The sequence below is a fragment of the Aethalodelphis obliquidens genome, unplaced genomic scaffold (assembly GCF_003676395.1).
Source record: "Aethalodelphis obliquidens isolate GAN/ISIS:26980383/991018 unplaced genomic scaffold, ASM367639v1 scaffold4, whole genome shotgun sequence".
NCBI lineage: Eukaryota > Metazoa > Chordata > Mammalia > Artiodactyla > Delphinidae > Aethalodelphis > Aethalodelphis obliquidens.
The window spans coordinates 52,430,841-52,446,870 of NW_020837948.1; the positions used below are offsets into that span (position 1 = coordinate 52,430,841).

The window sequence follows — 16,030 nt, forward strand, 5'->3', positions numbered from 1 at the left end:
AATCTGAAGAATTAACTATAGAAATGGTGATGTGACCTCTCAAGGAAAAAGGCTGTAGGATGGTATAACCTTTACTCCTAGGTCCAGGGTTACCGAACCCCATCTTGCAGAATGTAATTTTATCATTTCACTCATTTAACGAATACTTTGAAGACTTATGAGCACAAGTTATTAAGATTTCAAATATATTCAAGGTAATAAATATGAATCTTCCTGCCAGAAATATTAGAACCCTTTAAACCTAAATGGGTAGATAATACTTCTACTCTCCAGCCTGATCCAGGCCATTTGACCTCTAAATCACCTTACTGCCTCTTGGCTTAAATCTTGGCTGCATTACAATCATTCCTTTGGGGTCCAGTACTTACTTTTCTGCTCAGCCATGAGAGATTAAAATGTTGCCTGGAAAAGAGAGTATGGTATCAACAAAGACGGTGAGATTCGTTAGAGGAAATGGATGAAGCTAATAAAAACAAAACAAACAAACAGAAAAAGTAAATGCAGGGATTCTTTTGTGTCACTTCTTTTATCCATTACCAAAACCAATCTCTATATCAAGAAGCCAAGGAAAAAATGTTTAGAATAATCTCCCTTAATTAAGTTACTTTCATCCTACTTTGGGTAAGATTTGCCTAAATCAAAAATGCAAATGTTCTTTCTACAGTTTTTCCCTGCCTGCCTGACTACTCCTAAATACATATTCCATCCATTTATTTTGTGTCTTTTTCCCCATGTATATCCCACAGGCTCTGAAACTTCCTGCTGAAGTTATCGAAGACTTTCCTGGCACCTGGCCAAAAAATACCAATGGCCAGGATAATTTCTACTAAGTGCAACAATTGTTGGAGAACCAGAAGGGTTTCAATTTTGTATTGGGTTAGCCAAAAAGTTGGTTCGGGTTTTTGGTAAGATTGTACAGAAAAACCCAAAAGAACTTTTTGGCCAACCCAATATATAATCTCAACAAGTCAAGTATTTTTTTTTTATATTAAGCTTTTTTTTTTTAACATCTTTATTGGAGTATAATTGCTTTACAATGGTGTGTTAGTTTCTGCTATATAACAAAGTGAATCAGCTATACATATACATATATCCCCATATCTCCTCCCTCTTGCGTCTCCCTCCCACCCTCCCTATCCCACCCCTCTAGGTGGACACAAAGCACCTAGCTGATCTCCCTGTGCTATGCGGCTGCTTCCCACTAATTATCAATCTTACATTTGGTAGTGTATGTATGTCCATGCCACTCTCTCACTTCGTCCCAGCTTACCCTTCCCCCCCATCCGTAGTCAAGCATTTTTGAAACATTAGGTAGCTTCTAAATCTTGTCAACAATTAATCTTTCAACCCAAATTTACTGATCATCTAGTGGAAGCAGAGTACAGTATTGATGGGGTCTGTTTATAAGGAAATGTGTCATACTAAATGAGTAACATCCCATACAATTTATAAATTTAGAGATACAAAACAGATCTTTATAGGCACATACACTTGTATATCATAAGCAGTGGATTCCTGCAGCCAAATAATTCTTAAGTGTTTCTAATTTCCAAAGAAAGTTTTTATATTGTCTCTTTTAGTTCTCTCTGACTGATTGAATGGTAAAGAACCCAGGCTATTGCTAAAATAATTTGTTTTTCCAAAGAAAATCAGGAGAATAAAAGGGAGATTGTGATTTTCATTGTTGTTTAAAATAAAACTCATAGTAACTCAAAAAGCCTTACAAACCAAAGAATAACAGCTTCCCCATTCTACCTCACACATTAGTGTATTCACAAATGTTACAATAATAACCTTATGCATTAACAATCATTTATAATGATTCATTTGTCTTTAATTGCTTTAAAAGTGTTATCACAACTGAAAAGTAAAATTTATTCAAATGAAAGGAGCAATGGACCATAAAAATTTGAAGAGAAAATTAGTTTAGGACATACACTTCATTTAAAAGCACAAACTTATTTCTAAATTTTTGTCTTTTCCTCTTGCAGTTCATAGGCAACAATCTTAAGGCTGTATTGCCTGAACAATACTCATATAGAGGGAATTATAAGGTAATAGAACGTATCCACAGTTTAAAGTAATTTGACCATAAATTAAAGAGTTAAGACATAAATTCTGAGGCAGAAAAAAAGAGAGAGAGAGAGAGAATAGTCCAGGAAGCCCTGACTTCCAAGAACTCTTCTAGGGATTCAAATTTCACAAATACTATATCCCAAGACATACTCCTCCTTGAAAGATTTTCCTCATTTCCCTTTGGTGACAACACTATCCCCTGACTTTTCTCCTAAAACTCTGGACACCCTTCTCAGTTGCCTTAATTAACTCTTCTTTCTCTACTTATCTCTTAAATATTTGTATTCCCTGGAATTCTGTCTTCAGCCATTATTATGCCTCACTTTTCTTACTCTATTAATCTCAAATATTCCATAGCTTCAGGTTTCACTTTCATCCCAAATCTGAATTGCCTACTACTAAGATCGGTCTTTTGAAGTTTAGATAGATTCAATCTCCAAGTAGATGTTCATGGCATCTCAATTCAATGCGTCCAAAATATAATCCTTTATGTTTTCACTAATCTTCCTCATCCTCATGTATTTCATGTTTTAGTTAAAGGTATTAAAATTCATCTTTAACAGTGCCTGGTAGTCAATAAATTGTATTGAACAAATAAACTAGTCAGTTGGTCAATAACTATTGAGTGTATCAGTATAGCCAGACACTATGTCTAGTACTAGGGAATATGGATATAAGCAAGAAAGACAAAGTCCCTGCCCTCATGGAGTTCAGTCCAATGGAAAAGACAGCCATTAAACAAATAGCTACAAATGTAATTAATTTTTACATTAATTACAATTGTAATGACAAAGGAAAACATAACCCATCTAATCACACATACTAGAAAATTTGGAAAATATCTTGAATATTTTTCTTTCCTTCCCTGCTCAATTTCCAGTTAGTTTCCAAATCTTACTAGTCCCATCTCTGACATTTTTCTGATTGATTTCTTCTTCTCCATCACTACTGTCTTGCTCAATTCAGGGCTTCATCATCTCTTTCCTTTAACTGGTCTCCCTGACTGCTATCTCTCCTCTTTATAGTCCAGTCATGACACCATTCTTTCCAAAGTATAGATGTGATGGTGTCACAGTCCTCCTGAAAACCATTTATGGGTCCCATTTGGTATGAAAAATAAAGCACCAAATCCAAGTTTTTTATGGTTCTTACAGTCCAACCTTCACTTGCCTTTCCAAACATCCCTCTCAATCCTCTTGCACCCTGGTCTTGAGCCATATCACACCTGCATTTTCTCAGACCTTTTTTTCTAATATGCCATCTCAGAAAAAATAAAATTGGCTGGAAGACACTGGAGTCCTTGGCTGGAGTAGGATTCTGAATGTCTGGCCAGATCATGTGAACAAAGCTCCTCTCGCTTGAAGCTGCAGTACGTCAAGGAGAGGGGCAGTTACCAGAAGCAGAGTACTTTGAGAGTGCCAGGTCAGACTAAGAGTAGATAGCTGAAAGTCAGGTCAGTAATCTAAAATGGACCAGATGTCAACCAGGATCCAAAGAATAAAACCAGATAGGACAGAGATCAAAGGTTGCAGTACAAAAAGCATCTGAAGCAGACAGTAGGGAAAAATGGAAGCAGAAGTACCTTCAGAGCTAAGGAGAGATGACACCTATTGATCCTTAAAAACCTGATTCTCACAGTTGGCATTATTAATGTAACAAGAAATATAATCAACCTCAATTTATTCTTCAAGGTTCTTTTCCATGAAAAATGTCTGTACCTCAACCCCATTCCATCTCCTAGCTAATCCTTTCCTCCATAATATTCCCATGGCCCTTTGCATTCACCACCACTATAACAATCGGCATACTCAATCACAATTACTTACTGTTTACTCAGCTCAAATGTGAGCAGCATGAGGGTAGGGGCTATGTCTTATTTATACTTTCATCCTCAATGGGAACACATATTAAGTTTGTTAAATTAATGAATAAAGGGAATTCCCTGGTGGTCCAGTGGTTAGGACTCCACGCTCTCACTGCCGAGGGCCCGGGTTCAATCCCTGGGCGGGAACTAAAATCCCATAAACTGCGCAGTGTGGCCAAAAAAAAAAAAAAAATTAATGAATAAATATATAAAGAAATAATCAGTGAACGAACAAATGAGTATAGTAGTCCTAACTTAATAGTACCTAATAAATTCAAATATCTGCCATTAAACTTAGAAATTGATTTTGTGAGCTTATTGCTTTTGACTATAGAATAGTTTGGGTACAGGAGGAGAAACAATTTTTTCTTGGCTTTAACTAAATAATTCTGAAATGGAACTCAAAAAGAAATATTCAAATAGTCCATAAAAGGTGCAAATAAATACAATTAGAAAACTATCACAATGCCAATATGATGCTATTCAATAATGTCTTGTTTTACTTTGCTTTTAAATATTCATGTCCTAGTGAGGCAACTGTATAACAAACATTCCACTCACTAATTTATTCCTGCATTAATGGTTTGTTTGCTGAACTCCCCCCCGCTCCCATTCCTGGTATGAAATGTAAAACATGGACACTTGCAATAATATTAAAATGTACACTATGTGGCTGTTCATTTATTGATGTGAGAAATTCTTGCTCAACAATAGCCCTGAGATTAGAAATATAAGTGTAAATACAATTCATAAGTTGTATTAATAAAATAAATTTTATTTTATAAATAAAATTATTCTTCTCTACTTTAATCAATAATCAGTTTAACCAAATATTTGCATTACTTGAATAATCATACCTATTATCTACTCATCTCAAAATCTTCTTGAGAGCATACATAACTGTAATTTTGTAATCTTTATGGTACATAACTCAATGCCAACTACCCGCTGGAAATGCAATATGAATTTGGTAACACTTAGAAATAAATGGGTTGAATTAAATGACCTCAACAGTACCTTCCAGATAAAAATTCTATACTATTACAATTATTTTAGATTAAATAAATAGAGATGATCAGGTATAGTGGTATATACATTTCATAATAAATAATGTCAATATGGCTATATGCCAAGTCAGTTAACCTGCCCTTGCAGGTTATGCAGCTGTCTCCCAGTAAGAATTAGCAGTCATCATTCTTACTTTCTACATAAATTATGCTCTCAGCCTTTTGACCTGGTCCCATCTTATCCATTCCAGATCTCTTTGGACCTTGCTTCCTCCTATCCTCTCAAATCTGCTACTGGATTGCTCCTCTGGTTTTGCTCCCAAGCTACTTTTTATATTCAGCCCTCAAATCTGGGGTCCAACTTGCTATGAAAAGCTCTACCCTCTGCTGACCTATGTGGCCAGCTCTGCTACCAAATTTAGCCGTATCCACATGGGAGGGAAATGTGCAAGACAACTTGTCAAGGGTCATGGAGCAGGTGGGATGAAGAACCACGTGTCCAAAATATGATACAGTGCAATGTCATAGAAAGTGAACAGAACTTAGAGCCAATTGACAGATCTGAATCCTAACTCTGCCATTTAATGACTGAGTAAATGAACTTGGAAAACCGGCTGAACTTTATGACAAACAAGGAGCTCTCCCAGTTCAATACTGTTTATTATGAAAACATTCCACCACATATAAAAGCATAAAAACAGTATAATGAACATCATATGCCATTCAGCTAGCTAAAGATCTGTGAACACTGGCCAATCTTGTCTCAGCCACTCGCCGGCAAATACTTTTTTCTCTAAAGCAAACCCTAGGTATCATATTATTTCATCTGAAAACTTCACTGTTGTGTTTTAATAATACAAACCCATTGCTATTATCACACCTAACAAAGTTAACACTAATTCCATAAAACCACCTAATGCCTGATCCAGGTTCAAATTTCCCAGATTGTCTCAAAACTGTCTTTTAAACTTTTCATAGTTGGTTTCTTCTAAACAGGATCCAAGTAAGAGCTACACATTCCATGACATTTTTTATCAGATAATAAGGGAGAAAGCCTCTAATAGGCATTAAATTGACTTGTTAATTCTGTGATTTAGTGAAACTCAGGACTGTACTCCACTCAATATAAACCTCTAGATCTATGCTTTTCAATATAAGAGCCACTAGCCACATGTGGCTATTTAAACTGAAATTTAAATTAATTAAAATGAAGTAACTAAAAATTCAGTTCCTCAGTCACGCTAGCCACATTTCAAGTGCTCAAGAGCCACATGTGGCTAGTGGCTACCATATTGGATGGCAAAGATACAGAACATTTCTCTGATCAGGAAGTGAACAGTAATATGGTACACACTTTACATCACTGCAGGAAATTCTACTGGGTAGAATTTCTGCTCTAGATCCTAAACAGAAGGCATACCTATGCACCAGTTAGACTGCCTCTCACCTCACAGGATTACAAAACAAGTCTTACTGTAAATCTACTGTGCAGAATCACTGAGGACTCGTTCGAGTCATCCAAGATCAACTGACCATTCCTGGTCCAGGGTCCTTAGATATGGCTCCTCAAGAAGACTGACCAGCAAACCACAAGCTACAAATGGGCTATGCTTCCAAAGTTTATTTGTAACCTGTTTTGAACTTGAAACCATTTTTTGTTCAGGTTCCCAGGCTACCCTTAAAACCACAATTAACTCAAAACATGGCTGACATTTTATACAATGAACAGTGGGAAAAAAACTATTATTGCTATTGTGGACTAGCTGGAAATCAAATAATTACGCATTTCTATAATTTCTGTACGTAAAAGTGCTCTTCAAGTAGAGAAGAAGAGAAGAGAGTGTCATTGGAAAGGTCTAATCCCTCACTCTCCTTTCTCCACTTCTTCCGCAGTGGAGAAGTGTTATGGTAGCAACTAAGAACACAGAACACTGGACACTTCACTTGGGAAGGGCCCTCCACAACCTGAGGTAAAAAAAACCAATCATATCTATGGGATATCTGTAAATGAGTCATTATAAATAAAAAATCACACAGTCCAACAAAGGTAATTCCTTATAACTTATTTAAACTAAGCAATATGAAGGCTTTGTCTGATTACTCCCTCCTACATCACAGTTTCAAAAGAAAGAAAATGTTATATAATTTAGGGTTGTACAGGTCTTTCAAATCTTAACAAAGAAAGAAAGCATAGAAAGAAATGATTACTAGATTTAGCTCTAATCATTTTTTAAATTATATATGCCAAAAAACCACTGCAAACAAAGTTAAAATACAAAAATACTAGGTAAAATATTTGCAACATACACAACAAAGTGTGTGTATTTGTTTATTTCTTAACAAATAAAGAATTTCATAACCAGTAAGAAGTGAGGACCTTAATAGACAAATGGACAAAGAACAAGGATAAGCAATTTATAAAGGAAGAAATACAAGTGGCAGAATAAACAGGCAAATTTTCTAACCTCACTGATAAGGCAAGAAATACAAATCAACACAAAGATAATTTTTTTTCCTATCAAACGAGCAAAAGAAAAAAATTAATTTAAATTGGTAATCTCTAGCACTCACTCTTAGAGGGAGGCTTGCTAGAGAGAGCAGAGCTACTGGTACCTAAAGGTACATTTCCTGTCTTTCTCAGCCCTCAAGAGGGAATGAGTACAATACACTTGAAATAAGTCTTCACCCCACTGGAAATGCAAAATGCATCACATAAATATAAAATATCACTCCTAATAGTTTTGGTGAAGAATTTTATTAAGGGGATGGGCATGAAAAACTGAAAAACTGGACTTTTTATGTAACATTACTTTATCTCTATTATATTTCACATTAAGGCATTTTAAAGCCTTTTTAGTCTGCTAGTCTGCATCATCTCTGCATTGCTTCTTGGCATTGACTCATTAAGTATTCTTCATCTGATTCAAGGCAAAATATGCTTCTGATCAAATATGCACTCACATGCTCTTTGGCAAGCTACAAACCAAATTAGAAAAATCATAAATCTGGTGCTAAATATTCTGGAGAGATGGTATATGCTATACCTTCCTTATCAGAAAAGCACACATATGGATTGCAATATGTCAACAAACTACATCTGTGACTTTTCTCACTCTTAATTTTAAAAATCACAGATCAATAAAATAAGCTATATTACTATATTTGGCTTAATAAGTAACAAACCTAGCTCCTCACTTCTCAAATGGAATTCATTCAAAATTACTTTGAAAGACACTTGAAATGTACTTGAAATGTACATTTAAATAACTGTATCTACATAAAAGTTAAAAATAAATATATTTGATATCCCAAGGCTGATACCAGTTTTAATATCACTAACCACAATATGGTTCTCCAAAGAAAGTTTGCTGTTAAATAGCCTATAAAATCATTCTATCACTTTGAATATACCCCTTTATTTGCAAAAAACTTCAGTTTCCCTATTTAAATCAACATAACAAAAATGATCAATTATCACTAACCTTTAATCATATATGCAATGTGCATTTTATGCCACAATTTCACATTAAAATCATTTTCAAAGGTTTTTAAATAATTTTAGCATTAATGTCCAATAAATCATGTACAAAGCAAACAAAATTCTTTGCAGCTCACAGGAATCAGGGTCTAAAAATACAATTCTGTATATGATCATTCACTGAAATTAACAACAACTGAATTCTGCAAAATGAGATTTAGGTATACAATTATCCTATAAAACAATAAATCTTTCTATTCAAGTAATAAAATGCATTTATCAAAATTCTAAGCATAAGACTAATCACCATAAATTTTAACGTATATACACAAAACAGTCTAAACCCCCTCATATTTTATAAAATAAGTTAACAAACATTAATTTTTAAAAATTCATTACAATTGTTATTCAATATTTAAATATTTATTTCAGGACCAGTACATGCAAAGTACATGATATGGTTTGAGCTATGCACCAGTGAAGAGCAGAAAGATGCATAAGACATTCTTCCTGAACTTATCAAGGAGAAAAACTAATAGCAAGGATCTGATATACACATGTCAGAAACATGGAATTTTACAGCTTGAAGGGATAATTAAGTTTATTTAATCCAACACAGGTAACTACATATGAGAGTATCTGTATTCAAAATAGGGAAATTCCTTTGTGCTTTCTTAAAAGTTCACCTTTATGCCTACATGAAATTATTAGAAGTCTTCTAGTCTCTTGAATTTTTCCACTTGTGAAATGCGTCTGTGCGCCTTTTACCCACTTTTCTCTTGCAGCAGTGGTTTTATCATATATAAAACACATACACAACAAACATCTATCATCTAACATTTACTGTGAATATTTTACCTGTTGCAATTTTTCCTTTCACATTATTAGGACTTATTGCTGGTTTTTGTTTTCTGAGGGTTTTTTTTCCTTTCTGATGCAGAAAAACCTATAGATCATTTCTTCATGTTTTCTATCTTGAAGATTCTAAGAAAGATTAGAGGGCTACCAGTGTTTTCATCTACTAGTTGTATGGGTCTTATTAAAAAATTAATTATTCAGCCCATCTGGGATTTTATTCTGGGGTATATTGTGAAATAAAGGTTCAATTTAATTCATTTTCCACATGCTTATAACATTAAAGTTGAACAGAGGATACCAAAAGAAAAAAATTTAAAAGAAAGAAAAGGAAGAGAGAAGAAAAGAAAAAAAGGAAATCACGCACAAATCTGAGAACAATGAAGCCAGCATTGGATTTTTCCACAGCAATTTTCAACAGCAGAGGACAACTGACCAGTGTTTGTATAGTTCTGAAGGAACGAAACCATGTCCCCAGAGCAGTCTTCCTAACCAAGATGTCTGCATAGGATAAATACAACAAAATATGTTCTCAACAGGAAAGAGCTGTCTATAGCCCTTCCTAAATAATTCCACTTATTGATGGAAACTAGACAACTAAAATATGAATCAAAGTTAAAATTCAAGGATGGAAACGCCAGGGTAAAAAAAAAAATCATGGTGAGTACTGAACTCCAGTTAAATATAGAACTAGATTTAAACAAGTATAGGCCTTAATTACAAAATGATGTAAATGTCATAAAGCTTAAACAAGTACAACTAATGTAACAAACACAAATTGAGAGGGGACAGGAGGGTAGAGCATACATGTGAATCTTTCAAAAACAATCAATCTAAATGGTCTCAACAGAAGTGTGTATCATAAAACAGTAACTCTAACCTCGTTATGTTTGTCATAATCTCATTTCTTAACTGTAGACAGATCTTCCGAAATATATACTATGTCTTGTAGTCAAGAAGCACTTATTTGGAAGCTCTACAATTCTTTTAGGTACCTTTAGTTTCTTTTCCTTTTTATAAATTTAAGTAAAAGTAAATTTAATCCTTTTTATTTAAAATAAAAGGCATACTATGATCAACAAAGCAATAGGAAAAAAAGAAAGAAGGGAGGGAGGAGGAAGTAGAAAGGGAAGGAAGTTCTATTTCTGGTTATCTAATGTATTATGGTGGTTATTTAAGGGGTGATTTTTAAAATTTCGTCGTTGTATTTTAATTTTTTACAATGAACTTACGCAAAGACAATGACTTTTTTCTCTGTTATAAAAAATCAAATACAAAGTAGTCATAAAATAAAGATAAGTAATCAAGGCTACAAGGGCATTGTACATCTTTTGAAAACTATACAAGTGAGTTTGACCCACAAACAACACACCTGGATATCAAAGTTACAGTTCATAAATTTTGAGCCAAGGGGCGGTCCTCTGGATCTTTTAACTTTGCATAAACAGAGCTGTGAGGTGGAAGTCTACTTTGTATTTTAGTACACAACTAAAGGAACTATTTAGGAAGTCTGATCTCCTGAATAAACAAACCCAATGACCCTCCCATCAGTCCCCATCCTAAACTGTCCCTTGCAGCAGCTGACTCTGCTCAGGCCCCCTCCTTTACACTCTGGACAGAGGCTTCAGTGCTTTGCACACAGCAGTGATGCACATATTGTTGAGTGACAAATGGGGCATTTTCCTGACTACTCGCAGCTCTATCAGTGTCTGTGCAGGCTTCTTCCCACACTTCTTCCTTTCCTTACCCTCCTACATGTAGGCCTCCCCCAAGGTTTGGTTCTCACTTCACTCCTCTTCTCCGTCTAATTGCCCTGAATAATCTCATCCACTCTCAAACTCTAGCTCTGGCTTCTCTTCTGAGCTCCAAACCTAAAACTGGAAGTATGTGCTAGACATCTCTACAAGGATGGATGCCCTCCAGCATCTCCAGTCTGATACACCAGCGTTGAATAATCCCTGCCCTCCACCTCCACTCCGGCCTGTCATCCCTTACATCTCCAATGGGAGTAATGGTAACTTGTTCAATTTCCTGGTCACAGAGACTGAAAACCTAGGCATTCTTTTGGGTACCAGCTTTGCTCTGAATTTTCTATGAGACCTGGTACACATTAGCTAAATGTACACATTACATTTTTAGTACAAATCTTTAAATCACAGGATACTTCTGAAGGATATATATTTACATATATGATTTAGGAACAGTACTGTTGTATAAATTGTATGTATGTGAAAATATATACAAAAACACATATATATCAGTGTCTATATATACACATGCGTGATATGTATACATACAAATACAAAAGAATGATATTATTATTATAGAATATTCCTCCCATGAACTAGTACAGAAATGTCCAGTTTTAATCTCTTAGTTCTCCAGGCAACCTTTTACCCAGAGTGAAAAACATCATTTGTTTCCTCTTAATCATCTGCAATTTACTCTCCTTTGCCAAAAGAATAAACCAAACCTACTAAGCATGGATTTCAGGGTGCTCTGTATCTGACTCTACCTTAGCTTTCTGATCTCATTTCCCAGTACATCCCCTCTATCACTCATGTTCTGTCAAGCCACACCCTTATAGTTTCCTTTTCCCAAATACACCCTGCATTTATGCTGTTCTCTCTAATCTAGAATTCTCATTTTAGGAAACCTCTCCTTCAAGGTCCGATTCAAATATCACCCTCTCAAGAATACCTCCAATGATTCTTTATCAAGATAAGTGGCCCATATTCTACCTTGTAAATAGAAGGATCTTTATAATTCTCTCTATCCAACTAGACTATAAATACCTAAAGGACAGAGACTGTGGAGTATTCACCTTTGACTCTCCATTACTTACCTTATATACATTAGACATTTAATGGATATACGTAGAATTGAATAGCATAAATAATACCCTTTTAAGTCTTTTAATTTCAAACAAGAATTAGAAACACAGAGAAAGTTAAATCTATATAGTAAAAACTGTATAATCAATAAAAGATTAGTTGTAGATATATTTTTAAATGAAAATGGAGAAAAGAGTTTAAAAAACATTATTAAGCTTTAAGCTAAACAAAAATATTGTTTGGTGCTCCCTCTGCTGGCTTTGCAGCAGCAACTTAAGAATGCTGAACAATAACACCACAAAGAAGTAACCACAGATTCAGCTTATCTGTTCCCTGTATGAACCTCCTTCAGATGACAAGAGTAGAAATTTTTCACTGAGTTCATTTGGAAATAATCCTATGTGCAAAAAGGTTTAGTCTACGAAAATTGTTTATAAGGAAACAAAACTGATCTTACAATTTTGGTGATAATAATTCCTGTAAGAACTCTTGTTTATAACTTTGATTTCTAACTATACCACCTACTTTATGTATAAAATTTTTTTAAGTTTAGCTGAAACAATTGAGAAACAAAGTAAGATGAGATATTTTTGTTTTCTAATTAACCTATAGTTTTTTAAACTGATTTGGAACATAAGAGGTTAAATTCTTCTTGTGTTTCTAAACAGAGTTATTCTGAGTATCCTGAAGGCATTTAATTCCAAAACAGGAAGCCACAGAGAGGAACACTTGGTTACACTAATGTTATGCAGATCTTTTGGAACATATTTTCCTAAACACTTGCTGAAAGAACCTTTTCTATACTGTACGCTATCACATAAAGTTGGAGAAGGGTCCCACGGATACCACAGTGCATTTACTGTTCAAATTGCCCTTTATACTTCTCTATTTCCCTCCACTTTTCTTACTTTAAATGGTCCTCTGCTTGCTAGTAGAAACAGTGGTAAGAAAATCAGCTTGGGGTCAGGGAATGTTTATTCACACACTATAATTCAGTTGTTTTTGCATATATTTGTACAAGAGCTATGATATGACTTAATGACAGTCAAATTTTTAAAAAATGATTATGACCCGATACCATAGAAAGATTATCTCGAGACCAGCAGAGCCATCACTATTAAAGATCAGTGTCTTTTCTACTAAATTCATGTCTTCTATGCTTTTAACTGTACTGTAAAATCTCTTTAATCTAAAACACCTTGCTGCTGAAACTAAAAACAACAGTAAACCACAGCCAAGTGGAAAGAGCAGTGAATTCATGTAAGTGGTGTGGATACCGGAGCTACCTCTGTTATTGAGCTAATCACTTAACAGGATTGGCTCTCTTTCCCAACTTCTCAAGTAAGGATTCAGACTACTAGTGATCAGCAAGGTGCTTCCTATGGTTCCATGACTAAATAGGTGAACCAGATCCTAGGTTCACTTTAAGTTACAGGTGTAGGTCAGAAAAAAACACCAAGGTGAGTACAGTTTTCATATGCCATTTGATTTCATATACCATTTCAATGACACGTTTAAAAATAGCTCTTTTTCGGGCTTCCCTGGTGGCGCAGTGGTTGAGAGTCCGCCTGCCGATGCAGGGGACACGGGTTCGTGCCCCGGTCCGGGAGGATCCCACATGCCGCGGAGCGGCTGGGCCCGTGAGCCATGGCCACTGGGCCTGCGTGTCTGGAGCCTGTGCTCCACAACAGGAGATGCCACAACAGTGAGAGGCCCGCGTACCGCAAAAAAAATAAATAAATAAAAAAACAAAAAACTGAATATAAACTAAGAAAGTAAGAAACAGACCTTTGTTTTTTTTTTTTTTTTTTTTCCGGTACGCGGGCCTCTCACTGTTGTGGCCTCTCCCGCTGCGGAGCACAGGCCTTCGGACGCGCTGGCTCAGCGGCCATGGCTCACGGGCCCAGCCGCTCCGCGGCATGTGGGATCTTCCCGGACCGGGGCACGAACCCGTGTCCCCTGCATCGGCAGGCGGACTCTCAACCACTGCGCCACCAGGGAACCCCTCAGTTATGTTTTAAAGAAGGTAAATGATCACTGAGCAATTATCCTTCTGTGCTGGAAATTAAGGTTTCATGCACATTCTTGATTATCCATAAAAATGAAGTGCAGTAATATTAAAAGCACTAGTCTAGTCAGAAGAAACCAAATAGGAAAAATAGTCAATATATTTGGATCTGCTTATTGTTACTTTCAAAGAATTTATGAAAATATTTATTCCATTTTTAACGTTTAGGCACTAAGAATTTTTGTTGAAATCAGCTGTGAGAGCATCAAAATAGTATGTTAAATCCATTCTGCAGAGCTTGGAAATTATTTTCCCTTAAAAAAATCACCATGAGAACAAGAACAAGGGTTTAGCCACCACAGTGAGCTACTGCTGGCATTCTCGTGCTGGGATTCGTGACTGTTGCCCCCACCCCCTGCCACTGAGATCGCTGAAGTGAGAGACTGGTTGGTGAGTGGGTGCCTCCCTGTCAGGACCATAGGACAATGGAAGCCCGACACAGAGGAGTAGGCAGAAGGTCAGAGAGCAGAGGATGTTCCCAGGCTCATCCTGACTCTGTCATCTAATACATGGAAACCTCTAAAATGCTGAGCTGCTGTCTTTCGAGCAGGGCTGTCAAATCGTTAGATTTGTTTTTGGAATTTCAGCTCATGAACATGTCCTCTAATGTTCAGAGGGCATCTCATTGAAATGTACAATTACATATATGACTGTAGCAAAGAAACACTTACATCACAAAAGATTTAACAGCAATTATTCATCACACAGTGATTCATTTCACTTTAAATTATTGAATACTCTATTCTGAAATGCTACAACAACAAGGTTTCAGAGCTGTAAATTAGCTGGCAGTTAGACAATATCTGAAAAGGACATTTTGAAGTGTAGGAGAAAAATATTCAGAATATGTAATTCTTTTTCATTTAACATAATATATACCTAGTGATGAATGAACACAAGAAACTTATGATGTGGTTTGTTGCAAAATGGAAACAGTAGTAACCAGTAATAGTTATGTTTCTTGCATTCCTATTAGGCAATACCAGTGCAGTAAACTACTGAACAATTTCTGAACATTTCTGTAAAGAAAATTTCATTTCTGATTGAAATTACTGAACATTTTCTGTAGAGAAAATATCAGGGAAGTCCATTTATCAAGCTCCAGCTGTGCTGATGTCATTATGCACAAGTGTGTGACATCAAACACTGACATTATTACGTGTTCATCATAATAACTCAATCCTTTCTAGACTCTATGATGCAGCATGAACTGATAACAAAATCAACTCATGTATGTCACATTCATTTCAAAATACCTACAACATCAATAAACACTAGACATTTTGAAACAAGAATACATATAGATGAATATAACTTTATATTCCAGATGTTTTTTCCATAGAAAATAACAGTAATAACAAAAGGCCTTATCTATGATGATTTGATATAATCTCACATAGAACTTCAACGATGAAGGTTAAATTGTCTCCTTTAAGATCAGCCGGTCTCTAAAGTTGCTTAAAAGTTAATTTAATAGCAAGTCAAACTCTGCTATGCAGGGGAGTGCCATGCTCAGCTTTGAGTTTTAGAAATGTCACTCCGGTAGCCATGTTAGCCATGTGGCAGGGCTGGGGGCAGGATGGTGTGATGGTGAGAACGGAGTCCAAGAGACTCAACACAGCACTGGGGAACAGGTAGCTTAGCCTGTCTGAGTCTTAATTTCCTCATTTTAAAAACACAGAGTGATGACAACACCTACCGAGGAAGGTTACCATGGGATGAAATGAGAGCTGTTTTGCACAGTAAGTGCTTCATAAAGGTCAGCTATTCATCCTGTGAGCTGGTGTTCCAAGAAAGCTCACGAACCCTTGCTTAAAAGTTAATTTAATAAGACAATGGCATTTAAGA

At 35.7% G+C, this 16,030-nt stretch overlaps 1 protein-coding gene across 5 annotated transcripts in view; it reads right to left on the reverse strand.

Moving 5' to 3' along the window:
• Positions 1 to 16,030, reverse strand: part of ATG10 (autophagy related 10) — a 222,796-nt gene that overhangs the window by 114,377 nt on the left and 92,389 nt on the right. For 2 of the 5 annotated variants that reach the window (XM_027100701.1, XM_027100700.1), the window contains exon 4: positions 369 to 402. The exons of the other annotated variants lie outside the window; for them this stretch is intronic. In XM_027100701.1, the coding sequence (XP_026956502.1) occupies positions 369 to 402 (34 nt within the window). The remainder of the gene's footprint in view (positions 1 to 368; positions 403 to 16,030) is intronic. 5 annotated transcript variants of the gene reach the window in all.